General features: G+C 42.6%; 1 protein-coding gene across 6 annotated transcripts in view; it reads left to right on the top strand.

The window, feature by feature from the left end:
* LOC144944915 (adhesion G protein-coupled receptor B3-like) overlaps positions 1 to 24,270 on the top strand; it is a 176,226-nt gene that overhangs the window by 113,239 nt on the left and 38,717 nt on the right. For 5 of the 6 annotated variants that reach the window (XM_078873095.1, XM_078873094.1, XM_078873093.1 and 2 more), the window contains exons 16-21: positions 5,763 to 5,803; positions 8,996 to 9,122; positions 11,832 to 11,938; positions 13,107 to 13,209; positions 14,042 to 14,192; positions 18,293 to 18,362. In XM_078873095.1, the coding sequence (XP_078729221.1) occupies positions 5,763 to 5,803; positions 8,996 to 9,122; positions 11,832 to 11,938; positions 13,107 to 13,209; positions 14,042 to 14,192; positions 18,293 to 18,362 (599 nt within the window). The remainder of the gene's footprint in view (positions 1 to 5,762; positions 5,804 to 8,995; positions 9,123 to 11,831; positions 11,939 to 13,106; positions 13,210 to 14,041; positions 14,193 to 18,292; positions 18,363 to 24,270) is intronic. The other variant, XM_078873091.1, reaches the window with a different exon arrangement.

The following is a 24,270-nucleotide window of genomic DNA, read 5'->3' as shown; positions in this document are numbered from 1 at the left end:
CTCCGGATATCCAGGGGGACAGATTTGAGTTGAATTATTCCCTTGTTTTGGGGCATTTACGCAGCAGCTTGTGCACAATTACTAAGTGAGTCTATAATCATATTAGTCTTAATTTTTGCGTTGACTTTGTTATTGTTTACACTTTGAGTCCTTTTTTTACACAGCATTACTCTCTTATTGATCCGTGTTTCATTGATTCAACATCGTTTTTTAACGTTATAGTGCACTACAACAATTTGCTGTTATCATGCTTTTAATATAGTCTGCTTCAGCAGCAGGCCATGCTTTACCACCTGATGACGGACGCTTGTGTTGCGCCTAAAACGTCGTGATTTATTTTATTTTATACCTACGTGACTTTACTGAAAGAACCAAAGAGTATGCTTTACTAAGTTTCTTTTTTTTCATCAGTTAATTGTGCTGTTGCAGTACATTGTAGTCCAGGTCTCCTTGAAAAATAGACTTGTGGTCTCAATGGGCTCTTGCTGAGCCGAAAATAAAGGAGTTGGTACGTCGTGCTAATACAACAATAAATAGATTTTCGATTTAAAGCTTTCGTGGCTGCAGGGATTCATCTTCTTGGTTCTTTCGGTAAAGTCACGTAGAAGGAAAGTAATAATAAAACATAATAAAATAATTCTCACGACGTTTCGGCCACAACGTCTGAAGACGCTGTCTTCCCGACAGACCTGTTCTTCACCTGAGGACGGCTGCTTGCGTTGTGGCCAAAACATCGTGAGAATTATTTTATTATGTTTTATTTTTATTATTTTATTATTTCCCTTCTACGTGACTTTACTGAAAGAACCAAGAAGAACAATAAATTGGTTATTAAAAGCCTAATTTTATTTTTTAGACCCCCCCCCCTCCCGAGAAAATATCCCAATATTCCTATCAAGGCCAGTCAGAGTTACAGGAATGGGATTTTCAATGCACCAAGCTTATACTTGGTGCATTTTGTTGGTGTTGCTGTCATTGTGTCAGTCTTAATATGAATGCAGAACTTCATTTCCATTTTCTAGGAAGAACCGCTCACGTATAATGGTTCGCTATGAAGAGAGACCTACATTTGCACGATTGGCCTTTTCCTTAATGAGTGTTTTGCTCGCACGAGAGCAAAATCGGTGCACTCGGAGAAAACCCCGTGCAGTCCGAGGGGACGTCATGTCTTAAAATCTGCGCGGGCAAATCATAAACCCCATTTGCTGCACTGCCATCTCTTGGCCACCTTGTACACGCGATTAAATCCGCACAATCCATCAAACTCTGCCTCCAAAAGAGCCGGGTTACAGGCATGCACCACTACTACGCCTGCACGGTGATTTCAGCAGACGTTGGCCGCTGTTGCAGTCTCCGCCGACGGCGGGTACATCATCGGTGTGCCGTTAGAGTCGTGCTCCGTGGTTAATTGGTTACAGGATGGAAATGGCAGAGAAGCTCACAGCACAGGGACTTGTCACATATCCCGTGTGCGTCGGCAAAACACTTTCAGAACATCGTATGCATTTTTTTAATTGTTTTATTGTATTATTCCTTTTTCCCTTTTGGCAAAACGGTGTCAATTTTCTGCGAATGATTAATTCACACGTTGCCAATCGTGAAAATGCATGCTGCAGTCTTAATAATGAAATGTCTGGAAGCATTCTAGCATTGAAAATTGCTGATGTGAAGATGTATATTGAATAAGCTCATTAGTTGCATTTCTGTACATACCCAGAGGGTGGGACATTAGTGTTTAATCATGAAATTACAAACATATATTTATTGCAGCGAAATGGGTTCAATAATAAATCATTATTAGTCTGTAGGTGTTTAATTCAACCGCACTTGCATCTAAGTATAGTACTGTGATAGCATATGCATCTGTGCATGTGTACATACATATGGGGAGCGTCAGTGTAGCAGTTAGTTACACTGATGCTCCGTTTTCCCGCTCATGGCTAACATCGGTGACAAATATCTGAACCGATCTTGGACCTCCCCTAGGTCGACTCAGCCTCAAATGAGTACCTGGTGCGGTGTGTAAACATCGCCACTAAAGAGGCAAAGGTGGCCGGGCATGGTGTGGGCCTCCCACCCCCTCGTGTGCCACAATGCCGTCCTTTATAGGTGCTCGCTAACAGCACTTGCCCCAACAGTCTGTTTAAGGGGAATCTTTTTTTGTTTTTGTATTCATGTTCTACAATTCTGGCCATCTTTATTCCATTTCTGTTCACCCACATCAGTGACAAGCGATGTTGAACCTGTCCAGGGCCCTCGCCTAGGTCATCTCAACCTTTAATAATCACCTGGAGCTGTTTGTGTACATCAGCTGTAGGGAGACGTACCCAGCCAGGGGGTGCTGCTGACCACTCCATCTTACACAATGCTGGCCATAATAGGTGCTCACTAACAGCACTGGGTGCCGCGGTGGTAAAATGTGAACTTCCTCGCCTGGTATACAGAAGGTCGTGGGTTCGATCCTTACCCAGATGCCTGCTGCATATTTTGAGCTTGCATGTTTCTCTCACCGTTGTTGTGTGGATTTTTCTCCAGAGCTTCTGGTTTTTTCCTCCACATTTAGAAAAATGCGTTTCGAGTTTTTGGCCGCTTATTCATTTCCGCGTGATTGTTGAGCTATCATTTGTGGCCAGGTCGCTTCTGGAAAAGAGCTATATAGCTCAGTGTGTCTTACTTGGTAAAGTAAAAAATAATTGTAGTAATAGTTAAGTTTTACTTGCCCCTTTGGCCTAAAAGGCCACATATTGGTGCATTGTCATTTTCTGTACGAATGTGTCTATTCTTTTTAGCAACATTTGTTCAACAGGTTTTACTCTGCTGATGAGATTCAGACAGTGTGAAACCAACAACAATGATAATACAATGGAGAGACTGGTGTCCGCCTTAGAGATGTAGAATTTCCGCCAGTGGCTCAGGTCTACCAATGGGGATGGGTGTGACAACATGTGCTCTTGCTTGAGGGGAGCGGTGGTGTAGCGGTTAGCGCGCTGCACTACGAACTTGGCGACCCGGGTTCGATTCCCGCTCACGGCAAACACCAGTGACGATTATCTGAACCGGTCCTGGACCTCCCCTAGGTCGACTCAGCCTCAAATGAGTACCTGGTGCGGTGTGTAAACATCGCCGCTAGGGAGACAAAGGCGGTCGGGCGTGGTGCTGGCCACCCACCCCCTCGTGTGCCGTTCCGGCCTTCATAGGTGCTCGCTAACAGCACTTGTCCCTACAGTCTGTTAAGGCTATACGGGGGATCCTTTATCTTTGTCTTGCTTGAGCAGGGAAAGGCCTTTGGCTCCAATATCGCATTCCGGTGGGAAGACTCACATTAATTTTCATCGACAACGATAGGTGCCTGGTCTTGACGTAGCAGCGTGGATTCAAACATAATTGAGGCAAATATTACACATTTGCATAAACTGTTTCGGTTTGCTGGCCTGGCAAATTTACACAGCAATGCAGAGGCGTTAGCACCAGCCGTGCCAACCAGTGCTTGATCCGCAAGCTGCGACGTTCGACGCGGTGCGCGTTCAATCGTTCATTACTCGTTCCTGGACTTGACCGTCGCGCTTTTTAAATAGTCCACACAATCGCCTGTTGCTTAGTAACGGAGTTGTGGTGTACATTATTAGCATGAACAATACAGGGAAATCGGTCAGGTCGCTTACATTTTTGGACGTGAGATTAACTCTTTTGCTTCATATCCGTGGAGTATTGACTCGGGGGAGATTGTGACTAATGCTACTTCATTGTTGCTTAATTAGCATTCTGAATACTTACGAAATATAGTCATTACTCTGCGTATTGTTGTTGTTCATAAAACGTGCTCCATTGCGTGTGAATAATTATCTTTCATTTCACCAATTTATCTGAATAATATTTGCTGGGAGGGTTTGTTTTTTTTCCGATCAGCATGCGCGCAGACTTTACTCAATCCCATGCAAACGTCGCCCTCAATGTACAGCACATCGTCAATCATCATCAACATCGTCATGGTCGCTACCACGCTCGCGAAATGGCATAACCATCGACAATACCAATTTTTCATCTTCCCTAAATGCCTTATTGAGGCCCGACTCACCGCAACGCGGCTCAGCCCGTGCCTCCAAACCTTTATTTTCTACGAGTGCGTACGAAGAAACACTTATTCACTTTACGGGCTCTTGCTGTGCCAGGTAGCTGGCTCCGAGTTGACTGAGTGCAGAGAACTGTGGCAGTGGTTGGGGGCGGGGGGGGGAATAACTAAATCAAATTGCCGTCCGTACCGCGCGAGGATTCGTGCCTCAGCCGGGTGCTGCGCGTGACAAATCCATCACAGTGAGGCACACCTCGGCAGGACATCGTTCTCGTACCTCCGGAGGATCCGTCGCCGTGGTCTGACGGATTGTAAACCGTCCACGTCAGCTGTATGTGAGATTGAGCGCGGAATGAGGTCGCAATGTTTTTTATAGATAAGAAATCAAGCTTGGGGGGTGGGGAGGGGTGGGGCTTTTAATTTGTTAACGCGCTCAAACTAAACTTATTTTTTACGTAAAATGTATCGACATTGAATTCCGGTATTATTTCAATCAACAATGAGAGTTTGAATGAACGCAGCGTTGCTATCAGAAGTCCACGCCACGCCATTCGATTACATTTGCTGATTGATTAAGAGCTTCTGTGAAGACAGCAGCAGCAGGACCAGTAGAGACCGTCACAATCAAGCCCTATAGCTCAGCTGGGCATTAAAAACTTCCCTACTTTTCCCCCACTTTTTGAACAAGATATGACATCTGATGACACGTCCCTGGGTCGTAAACTTAATTTTTTGAGGTATGAATCATCCACGCAATTCACATGTGTGGTTATGTCTCACCGTGCAAATAAACATGGGCATTTTCAAGGCCGCGTGTCATATACATGGTGAAATATGTCAGCACCATGGTTTAAATTTTCCCATATTTGAAAGACTACTCGCAAATTTGACTGAATTGCAAAAAGGCATAGCAAACGTCGCCGCGACCATCAATATTTGGCAGGACCCTCCTGAAAGAAAGTCTTTAGACTATAAAAAAGTATAATAATAAAAGTTGCGCGATTATTACATGTATAAATATTAAAATGAATGCCAGCGAATTTACGGGAGAGGTTTTTTTGAGTCAGTAAAATACATCCCAATGGAGCCATGTCTTGAAATGAAGAAAATCCTCGCCGTAATTTTCACCGCCAGCTGGCAAAGGAATGGGCACTTGTTAAGTTGTCATTTCATCTTATGCCAATACTTTATTTTATGCAAGAATTGTTCAACAAAATAAAATAAACAGCACCCAACCAAACTAACCAACAGACGCCCACACCCTAAATCTCGATTTAAAGCTTTCGTGACTGCAGGGATTCATCTTCTTGGTTCTTTCGGTAAAGTCAAGTAGAATGGAAGTAATACAATAATAAAAATAAAACATTTTTATGTTTCGATTAAAAGCTTTCGTGACTGCAGGGATTCATCTTCTTGGTTCTTTCGGTAAAGTCACGTAGAATGGAAATAATAAAATAATAAAAAATAACACATAATAAAATAATTATCACGACATTTCGGCCACAACGCAAGCAGCCGTCCTCAGGTGAAGACCAGGTCTGTCGGGGAGACAGCGCCTGTTAAAAAATATCAAACTCGTAATGCTCACAGTAGCAATGCGTCTCTTGGGAGTCTGTTTTAATAAAGCGAGCTATAAAAACGCAATGCAGGGTTTTTCCCCGCTAATGCTCGCGATGTTTCCCCGTTACCGCAGGGCACGGGCGCATTCTGCTCTTCGTGGGACGCGGCGAGCAGGTGAGTAAACACGGAGCATGCCGACACTTCTCAACGACACGCACCGAGCCGAGAGAGCCACCCCACGGGGTCCTCCCCGTTGGCCGAGATTTTTTTTGTCTTTTGTTCACTTTGCCACCCGCCAAGGCTAAGGCGCGAGCGAGGGGGGAAAGCGTTTTCGTTATTTGTTGTTGTTGTCGTTGAAAAGACGACATTTCTGCTCGTGCATAATTGCCAGCGTGGTGGGTTATTACTTGGCAGACACAAACTCCCACCGTGGGAATGCGATGCGGAATGTACGTCCTCTGCCTCAGGGCTACCGGTGAAGATGCGTGTTGCCACGTTGCTGCTTTGGACGGCGAGACACTTTGAGATTTTCTTTTTTACTTGTGGGAAGTCAACAACGAACGTCTTGTGGGCGGACTTAATCCCACCATTGGAATGTCGAGTTTCCTCCACTGGCTCAGGGCCACAAATTTATGAGTGCAACCCAATGCTTGTTGGAGGATGAAGACCCTTTGACTCGCCTCTGACTGATTTCATTAATATACTTTTTTAAATGCTTTATTTCAAATGGACGTGAATGATTTTTGCAGTTTCTTTAGTCGGAAATAGATCTATTATATGCATTGCTTCATTTTGTTTGGTTTTATTTATGATTTTAATTTAATGCCTCCTATGTTTCATGGCTACACAGCTACTGCCAATTCAGTATGCACAAGAGTATGACTCAATGATTGTTCTTCTCATTTTGGAAAATTTTCATGAACAAAATAATATTTATGGTTTGCACAGTTTAGCTCCATAGCATAGGTGTAGTGTTGGCATATCACTGCCGAATTAATTCCATTTTAACGCAATTATTCTCTCATGTACGATTTGGTGAATGTCTCCTAAGCATAAACATTCACAGTAATCAATTTTTCAATGCTTCTTCACTTGTCTGCATAATCCTGTGGTGATATTGCGTAACAATTTTATATCAAAATGAAACATTCATGCATCTGATAAAAATGCATAGAAAGACCCTCATTCAAAGTGTGTATTCAATGTTGGTTATACATCAAGCAGTGTTGCTACATCTGCTGGTGCATGAATTGAAATTCACGAAAGCCATCCTCCATTTCTCATTTCTCGACTCTGTAATTTCAGATTACAGCGACAAAGTAAATGTTTTCCTATAAGCTCAGCAGATGAGTTGAGAGCTATAGAAGCAAGCAAATAAATAAGCAAACCAAATATTAAATAAAACTTCGTGAAATATCACACACCAGTTCCTTTATTCTGTGTTTTGCATGCTAGGCGTAAAGAGACATGTGTGTCTGTCGATAATAGATCCTTATAAAAATTATGAGCTGCTACAAAGTATTTTAGAGTTTAGGCAATTTAAGAGTTGTGGCTTCTAGATGCTGTGTGGGAGGTGAAACGTTTGGTCCTCAGTAAAAGGTAATGATTTTTGCAGCCTCTTTATGGGAAGATGTTGCGAATAAAAAAGGGAAAATGAAAAGAAAATTTTATTATTCACTTGTAATTTTTTTTAAAATACTGAAACACAGAGCAGCGGTATGATTCATAAGAATTATTATGAAATGACGGATGTTTTGTAGAAGCTGCGTATTTTTTATTTATTTTTGCACGCACACAATGATATCCAACGCTTCAAGCAATGAGCCACTTTTTGTGATTTGCTCCAGGGTTACTAAGTGAATGAGAATTTTATTCTATTTCCTAGTCGCCACAAATATTGTTTTTCACTTGCACATCATGCCAAGTCATCATCTCAGCTATGTGCATTCATGTACTGGCACAGTGGTTATCACAATGTGCTGTGAACCCAGTGATCTCAGTTGTTTTTTTGAAACCACGACTAACATCAGTGGCGAGTGATATTTGAACTCGCCTTTTGCTCTCTTTCACGAACCCCGCATTGACCAGTGTGGTGAAGTATGGTGAAACAACCTCCATGGTTAAGCTTATCCGGGAGCGAATTGAAAATGTATAAACATTATTTGCGATGTAAATGTACAAATAATTGCATCATTTTAAGTTTCAGTACTTAACGGAGCCATTGCATAATTTTTTTATAATAGTCCTACCATAATCTGTTGTCAGAAATTATACAATGATTACTAAAACAAAAGCAAATTTATAATTAACATTTGATATTTCAACAATATTATTTTATTGGATCTTTTTGGGCCATTAAATATTTATTGTGTTATTGCTGACACGACCCAGTTTCTGCGGCTTTCATAATTATTAAATCCTTAACCACGCTACCATACGCTCTTGCTTAAATTTACCAGACCGTCGTAATGTGTGCAATACAATGGTACCACGTCGCTCGACATCTCATCTCCTAAATGCTGTGGCCACTCTGGTGGCAGGCCGCCATGCGTCCCGGCAACTTGTCGTCCTTTCATTTCCACTCCACCCCGTCGTCTTGCTCCCTACAAAATCTGAACGTAATTAAAACTAATTGAACAGGTTGAGTGGTCGTGTCATCGATTGAATTCCGCATACAATCTATAACCAACCCTAGGCAAAGAACACAAAAGCACCCTTATTAAGAAATGGAGGGCTGATTGTGATTGCATATGAGATGCACTGTATTTGTCAGTATTCCGAATAAATCAACAGCGCCGTAGAAAGGTGCTTGCAATGATGTGGCCCTTTATAGATAGGTGGTCATCAAATAACCAAATAACTTTTTCTGCTGGTGGTGACTAGCATGGCTCAACAGGGCTGATGCCAGTATGAATCTACATAGCAATCATCGCCCCCTGCTGTCAATAAAACTTGGTAGGACCTAAATTTCGATTTAAATTTCGATTTAGGACCTTCCTGGTGAAGAGCCACGAGACTCGGTGCCACTTTCCTGAGTGAACAAGAGCAATAGAAGTCACAGGAACGCCCTCCTCCCCTCACAACTCACTGCATTGTGTGAATGTCAGGCGCGTGGGATCGCCTCGTTGCTAAGAGTCAAACGGGGGAGAATGTGACAGCTGTTGCTGGGCTAAAGTGAGAAATGCTGCCCTCTGCAAGTTTCCAAATGAAAATGTCTCAATCTGGTTCCATGACGCCGGCAACGCGATTGCGATATGCGGTGTGAAAGGCAAGTAAGAAAAAAATCATCGTCGATGAGTTCTTACCGTAGCTTCTCCTGCTCTGCAAAAAATATAATCATTCTGCTTCCATCTTCCTGCCGACCAGAGATGCAACGCTCGGCAAATGGTCCCCTCGCTTCTGCAAGACGTTACTGAGCGACGCAGGGAGGACCCTGTGCCAGTGCGGCAAGATCTCTGCGTTCACTGTCCTCGCCCAGCAGGCTCAAACACAGGTACATGGTCAAGCTTTAACCCCCCCCCCCCCCCATGCGTAATTGGTCACTGTTGACACACAACGCCTTTGCAGTAAGGAACGGTGTATAGGAAGTTGACATTGGTTGTGTTATTGAGGGATCTGTCCCTGCCATGTATGTACGTACGTATGTTGAACTTCTTTCAGTCAGTCAACCCGTGGCAACTGGGTCTGCCCCGTGACCTCCTGCCAACGGGCGTTCGACACTTCACGCGGCTTTAAAGTGCACATGGCCTGGCACGAGCGCCGTGGTGATGTCACCGCCACTTTGTGGCGAATGGCAGCGGTTGTTGTTGTTCATAGTCTTGGTTCTTTCGGTAAAGTCACGTAGAAGGGCAATAATAAAATAATAAAAATAAAACATTCTAATATCAAATTCTCACGACGTTTCGGCAACAATGCAAGCAGCCGTCCTGAGGACGTCCTGAGGATGGCTGCTTGCGTTGCTTGCGTTGTGACCGAAACGTCGTGAGAAATGTATTTTATTGTTTTATTTTTTATTATTTTATTATTTCCCTTCTACGTGACTTTACCGAAAGAACCAAGAATATGAATCCCTGCAGTCACGAAAGCTTTAAATCGAAAAAAAAGTTGTTGTTCAAATTCTTTCACACGTAGCCAACCGTGCTAATCAGAGGTGCGGGGGAAGGACAAGAAACTTAACACAAAAAGTAGTTCTAAAGAAATATTTTTTATTCAATTTAGATTTAAAAGTGGATAGCTCCAGCGGCTTCCACATTGCCATAACAATTTGGAATTTTCAACGAATGGCTCAGGTCCATTAATAGCACCTCCAATGAGCACGTTTGCCTACGTACAGTGAGAAAGAAGTTCAGCATACATCCATTTATAGACTTGAATGATGCCCAATACATTTGAGGTGTGAGGAAACATGATGGAAAGCTCCCTTGTCTGTAATTTCTGTTCGTGTTTATATATTTTCATGGTTATAATGGTTATTTATTTCTTATATCCAGCCAAGTGCTAGAATAGAGCGCCTGACTTTGAATTGGAACATTGCAATTTGGAATACTGGTCAGTGGTCAACTCAATCATTCATCCCACTCAGAGAGCATCACCCTCCATAGAAATGTAGATTCACCACTAATGGTTCTGGGCTGCCAACATGAATTAGCTTTGTCCAATTGCTCAGTTGGGTATGGAGTCACTGTGACACAGATTGCTATTAAAATACGAATTGTCAAGTTGTCCAGTCAAATCAAACATCTCTATGCCTCATCACAGGAGAAAATAACTGGATTTCTACCCCACTACCACTGCCATGTTAACAGGAAGGCCGCTATAAACACAAAAGCTTATCCTTACACAAAACTGTATTTAACACCGGAATTATGGATGAACACGCGTTTTTAATACCCCAATAATTGTATGGTGATGATGACAAAAATTATCTTACACAAAATCAACGAATAATGATGATCTTAACAACATTGTAATCCAGACATCCATTAAGCTGTCTTTCGTGAGCAACAACAGACAACCAGTTAATCCTTTAAATGTTTTACCCACTCACTAGATCGGATAATAACCTTTTATTTTATACCTACGTCACTTTACCGAAAGAACCAAAGAGCAAAGAAAATAAAACTTGAATTTTTAAATTCAGCCTTTCGTGCAGCGCTCATTTTTGTACTACTTTGTATTTCACGATATAAGCAGAATGACAAACATCTTTCAATACTTCAACATCAGGAGAGATGAGTGGTACAATCCTTAGCACATACATGTGTGCGCACAGTGCATGTATGTGAGACTGTGATCATCCAGAACAAACCGTACAACGCATAACAACGCAATGCCTCGTCCACATATACAAAGGAGACATCACAGCAATACACTCCACTGCTCCTGACACAGTTATCTGGGCTTGACCACCTGAATGTGAAATTGTAGTTGTTGTTCTGCGTCTACATCAGCCGTATGAAAACACATTCCTGCGGAGGGAGCTGGTAGGAAAGTTGGGTTGCTCGGTCAATGGCCAGGGTCAACGGCGGCGTGGTGTATTCCGCAAATATGCCCAACTGTGAGGGCGGGCACAAGCCGGCGTGAGTAGGTTAAACGTTGAGTTTTATAAGGGCACCACAGGGTGACCAACCCCTCCCCACCCAGCCCCACCCCTCCCACCCCCCACCCAGCTCCACCCTCCCCACCCAGCCCCTCCCCACCCTCCCCACCCAGCCCCTCCCCACCCTCCCCTCCCCACCCAGCCCCTCCCTCCCCACCCACCCAGCTCCTCCCTGCACGACGGACGGACACAATAATCCCCTGTGGGCTGGTGTAACCAGAAGGTTCCTACCAACATAACATTTTTGTGTATGTGTGGGTGCGCAAGTTGCGTGGGGAGCGATGACGTAATGGTTAGCACACTGCAGTACAAACCCAGAGACCCGAGTTCGATTCCCGCTCATGACTAATAGCAGTGGCGATTATCTGAACCAGTCCTGGGTTTCCCCTAGATCGACTCGGCCTCAAATGAGTATCTGGTGCAGTGTGTGAACACATCGCCACTGGGGAGACAAAGGCGGCCAGGCGTGGTACCGGCCACCCACCGTCTTGTGTACCGTGCCGGCCTTCATAGGCACTCGCTAACAATACTTGGCCCAACAACCTGTTAAGACTATACAGGGGATCTTTGTCTTTGTCGTTGTTTGTGTATCTGTGTGTTCAGCAGAAAGTGGAGCCAGTGAGGACACTGTCTGTGGCTCTGATTGTCGGCTGCTCAATCTCTTCTCTCGCTCTCATGCTACTCATCTTTATATACACCCTCATCTGGAGGTATGTTCTCAATTCACTCAGTAAAATAGGCCCGTATAGGATGTTGGCGAAGGTGCTATTTAGCCAGCACCTATTTAAGGTTAACACAGAATCCCTTGGACTGTTTTAGCCAGCACCACAAATGTCTGCAAGCTTCTGTGGCGACACTTCTGTGGGTGACCACACTGTGTTTCAGGTATACTTTGTTTCGTTTCGGCTGAGTTAACCCGAGGGAGGGCTCGACCAAGGTTTGGTTACCACGTCCACGATGGGCAGGAAACACAGTGGAGCTACCTTTGCATTGCAGCTCCGTATATCAACAAGCACACTGCAGCTTCATGTGTGACACACACATCCAACTCGAAACACGTTTATGTAAAATTTTCAAGCTATCACCGCACTGAAAACTATCACCGCTTTGTCAAAATAATAATACTAAATTTACCATTCAAAGTGCTGAAAGTTATCCGCAAACCTAAACTTTTACCCCCGAAAACATAAGCCTAACTCCTGACAGTAATCTTAATTTCAAACCACAAGCTTAAGAATGCCTGGATCAAGCATACCAATCAACACTATACCCTTATTATTTCTAAGAATTACACAGAGAAGGTGAAACATTTATTTGAATTAACATTTGATGTGGAATGAACGAATGCATTCTTAGGTATCCGTGGGTTTTTTCACAACTTAAGCACCCTTTACCGAAGAGGCATGCCTCTGCTAATTACACCCAGATATCCATCTTTATCTGCTACAGAGGGCTATGCAGTTGTAGAGAGCTGTTACCAAGCCATATGATTTATATTTAGCTAAAATAATTAATTCAGTTCGATACGGGCTATACGATCATACATGCAATCGATTGCTGTCCCAATTATCGGTTTGATTACGCAGAATAATCTCACATTTAAAAAAAGCCTCACCTACACGCGTGCCACTGGCCGGGAGGTGATGGGTGGGGCTTGGTGACATCATCACTCGTGATGGGGGGGGGGGGTCGCTTTGCAACCAACTAAGAAAAAAAGTAGTTGATTACAATTTTTTTTATCTGGTAATAAATTAAGTTGAAGGATTATTAAAGCTCTAGCCATTGTAATATAACCGTGAACTTGTGTGCAAGCAAAGGTGCCAAATGTCCTGTGGCACTTCTGTGATTGTGTTCATTCTCTTGCATCCCCATTTGCAGATCTATCAAGTCTGACCGGAGTGTAATTCTCATCAACTTCTGCCTCTCCATTATCTCTTCAAACATCTTGATCTTGGTTGGACAGACACAAACACAGAACAAGGTATAGTAGCCAGTCTGCTCGAGTCTTTCTATTGTTGCAACTACGAGCAACTTGATTGTGAAACATACTCAGTTTCCAAATGGGTCACAGGGGGGTTTTTTTTAAAATAAATGATCTGTTAACAGAAATACTCTGATGGTGCAGTGTCTTTGAGTTGTGCGCCTTTTGGTGTCATCTGGTCAAACCCATGTGAGACTAGGCTCTAAGGAAAGCTGTCTCGGGTGTGGACCAATCAACTTCAAGAACAGTGCATACATTATCAGAGTTATGTTTTTTATTTGCATTCCAACTGCAGGTATTGTGGTCTATGCAAACATGACTCCTCGTAAAAAAGGTGTCAGTTTTGTTGCCAGATAAAAGGGTAAAAAACCAATTTTCATATTTTTTACTGGCAAATGAGGTACCAATGGAGAAATTCTACAAATAATGAGATTTTTTTTACAAGTTTGAATCTGCATTCTGACTGTTCTGTCGCGTAATAAACATTTTAAACAGTTTTGTGAAATACAATGCCGTAAAATCAAGGTCATTAAAATGTATGACTTGGAAATTGTTGTTGGAATGTCCCGCTTTTATTACAGCGTGGATTTGAGTTTGGCTGCCATCACAACTCTCGTCATCCTTATCTGTGTCTCGCACTGCAGATTTTATATGCTTGTTGTTGTATGGTAGGTACCGGTTGCACCCCCTTAATATGAGGCGGCATTGCCTCAAAGCTGGGCTCTGGCTCAAAATGGACACCATTGCTCAGAGATCTTCGTTGTGAATTTGTAATCAATACATTATGACGACGATAATTATGATGATGACGTGTGTGTATGTGTCTTTGCAGGGTGTATGCACCATGATCGCTGTGTTTCTGCACTTCTCCTTTCTGGCCACCTTCTGCTGGGTTCTCACTGAGGCCTGGCAATCCTACATGGCTGTGCGGGGCGTCACCATGAAGAGGATCATACGCAAGCGCTTCCTGTGCATGGGCTGGGGTGAGGCTGCTCTTTACACTGCGCATGTTTAACAAGCAACGTTAAACTTCGCTTCTAAGACCAGTTTAAACCATAATCATAATTATGAAATTTAATTACCCAGGAAAGCCTTGCAAGTGAGACTCAAGACTTTTTCAGGACAGCCTTCCATTGGAATGTTTGGGAAATTACATTTACAAGTATTTCACATGCTAGAGAGACCTATAATTATCACAGAAAACCCACAATTGTGAGAGGTTGACATACAAAAATCCACACAGATGGATTCCATCCCTTGTTGTACTGCCATCTTCTTTCAACTTCCTAGCCCAAGCCTACAACGCCTGATATTCCCAGGTAGTCTCACATCCAACTATTAACTTGGCTCAATCATACTGAGCCTCTGAAATCAGACAAAAGCAGACAGAAATTAGAGTGATTTGGTAAATTCCGGCTAAGTTGTCGCAATTCGGCCGGTGCCACGTTTCCACGTCAGCCAGGCCAATTCGGATCGATCTCACGGGAGCCCACTTCATGGCGCGTGCCACATGCCACTCCGAGCTGGACCAATGCCCGAAACCAGTCGTGATATCACAGGGTCAATGTGGAAAGGAGATACGTGTGGGCCATATCACTCACTTAGTTTCATCTCCCGACTGTGTTTGTGTGGAAACTACATGGCTGAAATTGATATATATATTAAAAAAGTAAGTTTAACCTTAAACACTCAAACGGAACGCACACTTATTTTGAATTTTGTAAATGAAAAAAACACGAGATTTTAAATGTTGCTTCCTGACTGTGATCCCACTGGGCTTGGCAATGATAACATTAAGCAATTATTTTATTTTACTAGGTAAAGCCCATTGAGCTGTTTAGCTCTTTTCAAAAGCGACCTGGCCACAAATGATACCTCATTGAAGTGACTTATCACGTAGACATTATATATAGCAGCCAAATACTCTAAACGCATGTTTCTAAATGTGGATGGAAAAACCTGGAGGACCCGAAGAAAAATTCACGTGATCACAGGGAGAACATGAAACTCCAAATATACCATGCGACCTCCTGTATACCAGGCGAGGTAGTTATCTCATCTCCCCACCGTGGTGCTTGACATGGCTGTGCAGGGAAAGTGAAGGGTCCTGGGGCTACAGGGAGAAGGGGTTCAGCCCATGGAGTCTCATGGTTCATGCAGAAGTGTGAGGACATAATGTCTGGGCTCCCGCACTGATTCTGAGTCCAGTTCAAAGTGGTCGTGGAAACGAGGCATTATTTATGTACAGAGAGTGCACTTCTAAACACTCGAGATCTAAATATCACACGCATTCAGTGAATCACGAAAAAATATTTATTTATCTATAATAAATCACTGTATAAAGTCGGGTTTTTTATCACTTACAATTGTTAAAACTTTCAAAAAGCATTAATGTGAATTGGAACAAGTTCTGATGCTCAATGACATTATAAAAATAGTCACTAAATGATACGCTTTCAGAATGTACTGAATCTTGATACGGGGAATTAAAAACCTACATTGCAGGATAAACATTTTAAGAAAGTGAGACAAAGCATTCCCATTCAGGTGATTCGATGTGAGGTACACATGCAATATATTTAAATGTAACACCCATCATATTTTAGATAAATGCGTTACTTCCAAGAAATCTGTTACATTGGGCGCTCCTAAACTTTTCCGACTTGACAACTGCATCTAAACTTCCATGCGCCTTGCATACAACGTAAAGTCATTATCCACACACGCCAAACCTATTCTGCTGGATAGTTTCAGTGTTTGTGTTTAGGCATTGCCCTACCTTCATGCACGATATAATGCATTCCTTATTTGTATTTTTAGCACCAGTAACACATTTTGATGAGCACGCAACACTTATGAAGCTAACCACATGAAAACAAACAGATGCAATTTCGTTTCCCTTCTCTAAAACGCAATCTTTTTTTATTGTTTAACAGCAATGAAGCATTTTGAAGCAATGTAGCACTCAGCTGGATACTTGGACTTGTTTAAATTGTGGGTGTAAAATTTAACTGTGCAGCCTTGGGCTTATCAGACCTTCACTAAATTTAGAATTCATTGTCCACTTTTTTTTTCCAAAGCGATTCAATTAACAATCTGGCACACATCGGATCCAAAATCAAACTTTGTTGTGCAATGAATCGCAAGCCTATTCCGAGGAATTATCAGTCAGGGCCTAACTCAGATCATCATCATGTTGGGTCGATAAATCAGATTCAACAATGATTGCATTATGGATAGACTGGCCCTTGCCTTCAAAGCGTATGAAACATTTAATTTCCAAATGGGTTGTTAGCTTTTTTTGCCAAGACAACGTAGGCTCTTTGGAAATTCTTCAGCTCATTTTAAGGAGCGCGTAATCCGGCGACAGTGGCTGCATGAGCAAAAAAATCACTCGCTCGCTAGTGGGTGGCTTTGTGCAATGTCTGTTCGCAGACAACACTAAACAATCATCAGTTTACACTTATCACGGTCACGGGCATGAACCTTTTCCCATTCCGAGACATCTGCAAATTGCAGGGTGGTGGATCCCGTTTACCGCTGAATCTCGGAACACGCAAGTGGCTCGCGTTCATTTTATTTAAAGAGGCGTAAAGCCGTTGTTTTTAAAGACATTGTACTCACCGCAGAGAACTGTAGCAACACGACCGCTGCACTCTACGACACACGCCCTCCTGCATGGCCTTATGGGAGCCTCGGTACCGATAAAGTTATTTTATTTTGATGTACACATAGGTCATCGATACGGAATGGAAAGAAAACGGATTAAATACAACCAGCGTACAAACTATATATTTTTCCATCAAGAAACTCACCCACACGAAGAGTAAAAAAAATCCACATTCTATTTATTTTATTCTACATCGATTCATTTCCAAATATTATACAACAGGTGATGTTGAAGCCACATATTCCTTCTTTGTTTGTGTTGATGGATCGTTCAACGCTCTCGGCGAACGACCTATTTTGCCGCCCTGCTTAGATAAGTACCGTACTTTAATCGATATCATAGTGATGTTCGTGAGCCACACCTGAGGCATCACCTCCGTAACCCCTAGCACATGGTTTATAGGCTCGTGATAAATGTTGGTAACGTTCCAAACGGTCGTTACGGTTTGGCCACTGTGTTATTGTTTAATACATTATAATAATGAATATCAACACCCTGGCTAAATGAAAGCCTGCCTTCACAATGTCAGTCGTGGGCATTGTTTGACCACACTTCACCATGCTGGTAAGAGCAGGTTGGCATAGGGGAGCACTTGAACCGGTTTCAAATATCACTCGCCACCGAAGTGAGCGTGGCCGGCAATCAAACGGGGGTCACCACGTTCATGGCATAGTGCGCTAACTGGCAACTGCACAGCAACTTTTATCAATGAACCATACTATATAGTGCACATGTATTTCATGCTCATGTGCGCAATGGTCAGTAATCCTGTGCACGAGGAGATGTGTTGTGTGTGCGGTAGTGTAAGCGGTTAGCGCGCTGCGCTACGAACACGGAAACCCCAAGTTCAATTCCCGCTCACGGCCACCAACACCAGTGGCGATTATCCGAACTGATGCTTAGGCCTCCCCTAGGTCGACTCAGCCTCAAATAACTACCTGGCACGGCGTGTAAACATCGCCACTTTGGAGACAAAGGCGGCTGGGCATGATGCTGGCCACCCACCCGCTCGTGTGCCGTGCTGGCCTTCATAGGTGCAATTCGCTAACAGCACTTGTTAAATTTCGATTTAAAGCTTTCGTGACTGCAGGGATTCATCTTCTTGGTTCTTTCGGTAAAGTCACATAGAAGGGATCGTGCTGTGACGGTTCCACCTGAAGACGGATGCTTGTGTTGCCTCCGAAATGTCGTGAGAATTATTTTATTATGTTTTATTTTTATTATTATATTATTCCCCTTCTACGCGACTTTACCGAAAGAACCAAGAAGATGAAGCACTTGTTAAGGCGATACGGAGGATCTTTGCCTTTGTCTGTGTGCTTGCTAACAGCCCTTCCCCCAACAGTCTGTTCATTCTATGGGGAGGGGGATCTATGTCTATGTGTGTGTGTGTCTTGTGCCGTGTCCATGCAGGGCTCCCAGCTCTCGTAGTTGCGACCTCGGTGGGCTTCACGAAAGCGAGTGGATACGGCACGGCCAATTAGTGAGCATGACACCAGCACCGCCACCACCACGGTTATCACCACACAGTTCTTCTTGTTTTGCCTCCAAATTAGCAACTCTGAGCTGATGCATTGACACGACGATGTAGATGAAATATTATTATCAGGGGAAGCATAGTTTATTGGCTTTAAGTGAATGATTGAATATATATTTTTTAATTGTAGATTGTAGTTAGTCGTCAATGCGACCATGAACATGTCCGACAAGAATACCATGTGTAGTTCTTGAATGGAAGTCGGCAGTGATTGTCCTATGCAGAGACTGCGTCATTTTGTCTGAATGTAGAATTTCCACCCAAAACCCAGGGCTACCTCTGTGAATTTTCAGCTGGTTTTTATTGTACGTACGCGCTGTATACGTATGTATGGGGGGGGGGTAGGAACAACAAACTATACACACAATAAAATGTGATTTTCCTTTCAAGAGAACATTCAAGTTTTTTTTTAAATGGACATGATTGTTCAAAATAACAGGTGTGTATGTGGACACCTAGTTAAAATTCCGTATTCTTTTCCATGCATAGAACATAATTGCCGTAATTAATATTTTCTGAAAGAGTAGTAGTATTTTTCGATTTAAAGCTTTCGTGACTGCAGGGATTCATCTTCTTGGTTCTTTCGGTAAAGTCACGTAGAAGGGGAATAATAAAATAATAAAATAAAACATAATAAAATAATTCTCACGACGTTTCGGCCACAACGCAAGCAGCCGTCCTCAGCTTAAATATACGCTGCCAAGCATGGTGGTGTTCATTCAGACGCTGTCTTTCCGACAGACCTGTTCTCCACATGAGGACGGCTGTTTGCGTTGTGGCCAAAACGTCGTGAGAATTATTTTATTATGTTTTATGTGTATTATTTTATTATTTCCCTTCTACGTGACGTTACCGAAAGAACCAAGAAGAGTAGTAGTATATTCAACATATATATTTCGCACACATATATATGTCACTTAAGTGTATCCAGGTAATATCTTGCTCATGAAAGTGGGCACACAAAGCCCTGTTTAAATATAACCGTGCCGTTACTTGACGACGGGGTTAAATAAAGATGCGTCTACTGATTTATTATCGCGGGGATGTAGGCAAAAGAAGATCGGAAGATTTGTCTTGCAGAGGATGGCATTCTTAATGGCTCCTTTGATACAGAGTAAATGCCAGGAGACGGGAAATGGCTGATATCTCTCCACTGTTGGAAACAAACCACACAAACGTTTGGCCGACGCTGGCATGTTTACTTGGTTCAGGACTGAATCTGATTTCTATTCCAGTCATTACGATGATGGCGACAAGGAAGGTGCAAGTTCACAGGACAAAACAGTTGCAACAGGCGTAATTGTCGTGGATATTGTGAATTATAGTTTTATGTTCATTCTTAAACAGTTCTTTAGTGGAAGGCGACTGGAAAAAGTGGAAGTCATTTCGCATTAAACAAAAGGTAGCTTTGTGGTTTAAAATGTTGGAATGCAGCCAAGAAAAGAGGCTCGAGACAAATTTATATTATTCATAATGGAAACAGTTGCGTAATGAAAGTATTCATGACTTTTACATTACATGCAGTGTAAAGTATTCCCTCACTTTTAGCAACCAGTTTCACAGACGGATACAAATAAGTCATTGTGGCCACAAGCACTTAACAGGAACGATGCTGGACTAAAATATCTTGATTTTTCGATTTAAAGCTTTCGTGACTGCAGGGATTCATCTTTTTGGTTCTTTCGGTAAAGTCAAGTAGAATGGAAAGAATAAAATAATAATAAAAATTCTTGTGTTTTATTTTATTATTTTATTATTTCCATTCTACGTGACTTTGCCGAAAGAACCAAGAAGATAAAATATCTTGGTTCAAGTTTTAGCCAAGGAGCTTGAACTTGGTTCATTGCTTAGCCTGGCCGCTTCCTTTGTGTGAAGTAAATTGTAGGTGTCTCCACCCGTTCGAAGACATAATCGAAGAGCTGCATTGAATTCACGTACATTAAAGCATGAGAATGACACCAATTATTTACAGTACCTAGAAAATCCTCACCAAGGCCCAAGACTCTTTTTAGTTGGGTCCTGCATGAGGATGTTTTTGAAGTGCCCGGAGAAAACTCACCAGGCACACGACTGCCTCATAGCCGTTTTTTATATTCTGTTTGGCCACACTGCCGTTTTTGTTGAATTATTTTTCATTCATTGTGCCCGTGCACCACTGCCAACGGCAGCATCGCCATGTAACTTGTTTCAAACGTAAGCGATGCCTTCTCATTTGTTACGTGTTATAAAGAGCGCCGTGATAGCAAAGCCAGACCAAACGTCTCTCACAGCAAACGCCGTGGCCGTCGTAACGTCCTGCGGTATTTACTGCGCAGGAGTTTGCGCTCGGCTTGCTGATCTCTCACAAATCCGCTGCTTCGGCGCCGAGGCTACTATCCGGCCCACCTGATCCAGCCACCCTACGTCAACTCCAAAACAGATTTATGGCCAGCGCTTTGCTCGGGATACCCGGCGGGAAAATGCAATTTGTATCGATGAGTCAAAAGTTCTCTATGCTAGAAACGGTACCATTAAATCCTAAAAATAAACTCGTGAGTGGAAAGTTTCAGGGCTGTGGAGGAGGAAAATGGATGTAGTTGTATTGATTATTAAATCTTGTACAAGGTGTCTGGACTCTGTAAGGTAGTCGGCATGGCCAGAGATATGTTTGGGTCTATTTCTCAAAATAATATTTATTAGCCAAGTGGTGTTGTATTTCTTTGGAGGAATCACTCAGTTGATAGAGCAGGAAAGTCATGCATGTCTGGGCTCAATTCCTGTCCAGGGTTAATTGAGTGCATCATCATCATCATTATCATCTCTCTGGAGTCACTAAGACTGCCCCCCTTGATGGTTACTTTGAACTCCGGTCATCCTAAAAGCGTCTTTTGGCTCGCCATCCAACAAAGACGGTCACTGCATTGCACGCTTTCAGATGCGCTTCTGCGGCCGTCTGGAACACTCTTCTTTCCGATATTAGGAAGCCGTTGGAGCTATGCATTTTTAGATAATCTAGATTGAAAACTCATTTATTTAGAACAGTTTTTTGTGTTTAGGTTGTTGTCCTTCCCTCGCACCTCCGATTAGCACGGTTGGCTACGTACGGTGCGACAAAATTTCACCATACATACACACACCTTACATACATACACACACCTTACATACATACACACACCTTACATACATACATACACACCTTACATACACACCTTAGCGGAGTGTGATCATCCTCAGGAGAGACTTTAGATCACCAGAAGAGAGTAGTAGTGTCCAATGCTTGTTTGAGCACGGGGACACTGCCTACCATTAAATCACCCAAAATGTTCCCACTCTCATCACATCTCAGAAGCCAATCAGGCTTGAGCCTGGTTAGTACTTGCATGAGAGACTCTCTGGGCATACCAGATGTTGTAGGATTGGTTTTGTGAGGTGCGCAGATGATGGTAGAATAGCAATTGGATTCTTCAATGTGTTTGTGTGAAGCTTTGAGTGTTGCCTGCTCATATGCATTGGTTTTCCCCATGTTCTCTGTTTTCCTCCGCATAAGCCAAACACCCATTAATGGGATTGGCCAGCCTTTCCAATTCACGATCCCCCTGAGTGCTGAGACTTATTTGAGGATTTCATGGGTAAAGAGCATTATTATACTCACGACCACTCTCTAGAATAATAATAATAATGATTTACACTGGAAAGATAATAAGCTGAATGGTTCCCAATATGAGTATGGGTTTTTTTATGATGTTTGTTGACTTTGACATACAGAGGAGCCTGAAATAAAGTGGCTCCATCATGCGTATGTGTAAGTTTCTCAGATTATATTGTTAACCATGCGAATAGAACTGGGGGGGGGGGGGGGTGGAACGGTGGCACAGTGATACACGTGGTGCGCTATACGTTCACGTGCATTCATTCGTTTGTTTCTCAGTCCGCTTGTTCTGTTGAGGGTCGCAGCGACAGCATGTTGATATGGGCAGTCGAGACCTTCCTTTCCCTATTCATATTCTTAGGTTTTTTCGGTAAAGTCACGTAGGTAAAAAATTTTAATTAATAAAAGCAAAATAAAAATAAAATGAAAATCACGACGTTTCGGAGGCAACACAAGCTTCCGTCTTCAGGTGGAACCGTCACAGCACGATAGCTGTATCAAGTGAGAGAAATTCCAAGATTACCTTGTTATCTCGGCATCTCTTGAGGAAGGCCAGCATCTCGAGAAGCTGTGACTTCTTGTCTCGTTTTCTGTTAAAAACTCTAACAGATAGGTGGAATTCCTCCCCGTAGAGGGCATTAATTCTAGATTTGAAGCTTTCGTGACTGCAAGGATTCATATTCTTAGGTTTTTTCGGTAAAGTCACGTAGAAGGGAAATAATAAAATTAATAAAAATAGAACGTAATAAAATAATACAATTCTCCTTGGCGACAGACCCTAGCTGTTCCTGGGGAATTCCCAGGCGTTCCCATGCCATCCGAGCAACAGAGTCCCGCCAGGGTGTCCTCGGCCTGCCCTGGGGTCTTCGCCCCGTGGACCGAGTCCGATTGTCGACCGGGGTGAACGTCAGTGGCACTCGATAGCTGAATAAGGCCTGGGCCTCCCATTCACCAATCTTGAACTGAGCTGTGTGGTGAAGTGCAGTCAAACAAACCCCTATCACAAAAGGGACGGGTTGGCCTTCATCCAGCAGTGGATTGACAAAAATATGTCATTCATTATTATCGTTGGTATTATTATGGATGTAACTAAAACTTAAATACTTTTTTTCTGTTCATTTGAGAATATTGGTTGTATCTCATTCATTTTCGTCGACGTTTTTTGTTGTACGTAACTTTTCTTTTCAGAGAACAGTTGATATGTGTAAGCAGGCTTGACATTTTCCGAGAAATGTCACCATAAAAAAAAACATTGAACTGAGGAGGAATTTTAAAAGCACTTTAGTGGGTAGCATTTGAACATTAATCCAAGTGGTGGGATGAGAATTAGTTGCAAGCACTTGTCCTGCTGCCATTTTAAAACAGACGAAAACATTTTTGACTGAATATTTAATTGAGTTTGTGAAAGATAACGGCAGAGTTGTAAAACATTCCTGTCAAAGGCTCTCATCCTAATAAAAAAAAAATAGGGGAAGAGCTCATGGGTTTTTTTTGTCACAGCATCAATATTTTAGTTTACCTTTATTACTATGATTAGAATTAGACGTTATACATACAGTAGACTCGATTATCCACGCTAATGGTGGGGAAAACAGCTGCGAATAAGAAAAAATCGCGGATAATAAAAAAAATATATACATTTTCCGTGCATCTCTATCGATGCGTGTGCTCAGTGACAAAACTTTCCTGCTCCCACGCAAAAGCCTCGGCCCACTAAGTGAGTCGCAGAGCCACGCCAATCAAAATCAATCAAACTCCGCCCACTGTTGTAAAGATATGCAACTACTTTACTGCAGAGGCAGTCACGTGGATTTCAGATTAACTGGAGCACATATTTGTTCGGATTAAGCACGTGACTTGTAATACACATTCCAATAATAACAATATATACATCTGTTTTTAGATTATTCATTTGGGATTAAGGGAAAATCGACGAGTTTTTAATGTGTGTAAAAATCTCAGGTGCGCGGTTAATCCACAAATCTTATCAACCGCACGTGGATAATTGAGAGTCGACTATATATGCGATTCTTTCATTCACAATTAAAGTCCACCAAATGTCTCATTTGACTACAGAGGTTACGTGTGTTTGTCGTAAACCGAATCATCACTGGAGCAAAGGGTAGAGTTTACTGCCCAGTAAGGTTGTAACGATTTTCGTTTTCACGATTCAGCGTGGTGAGTGCCTCCTGTGGCTGAAGAGTTGTGAATTGGTCACTTAGAGTG

This window comes from Lampetra fluviatilis, chromosome 2, assembly GCF_964198595.1.
Source record: "Lampetra fluviatilis chromosome 2, kcLamFluv1.1, whole genome shotgun sequence".
Lineage (NCBI taxonomy): Eukaryota > Metazoa > Chordata > Hyperoartia > Petromyzontiformes > Petromyzontidae > Lampetra > Lampetra fluviatilis.
The sequence above is the reverse complement of the archived record's forward strand: the minus strand, read 5'-3'. Positions and strand labels throughout refer to the sequence as shown.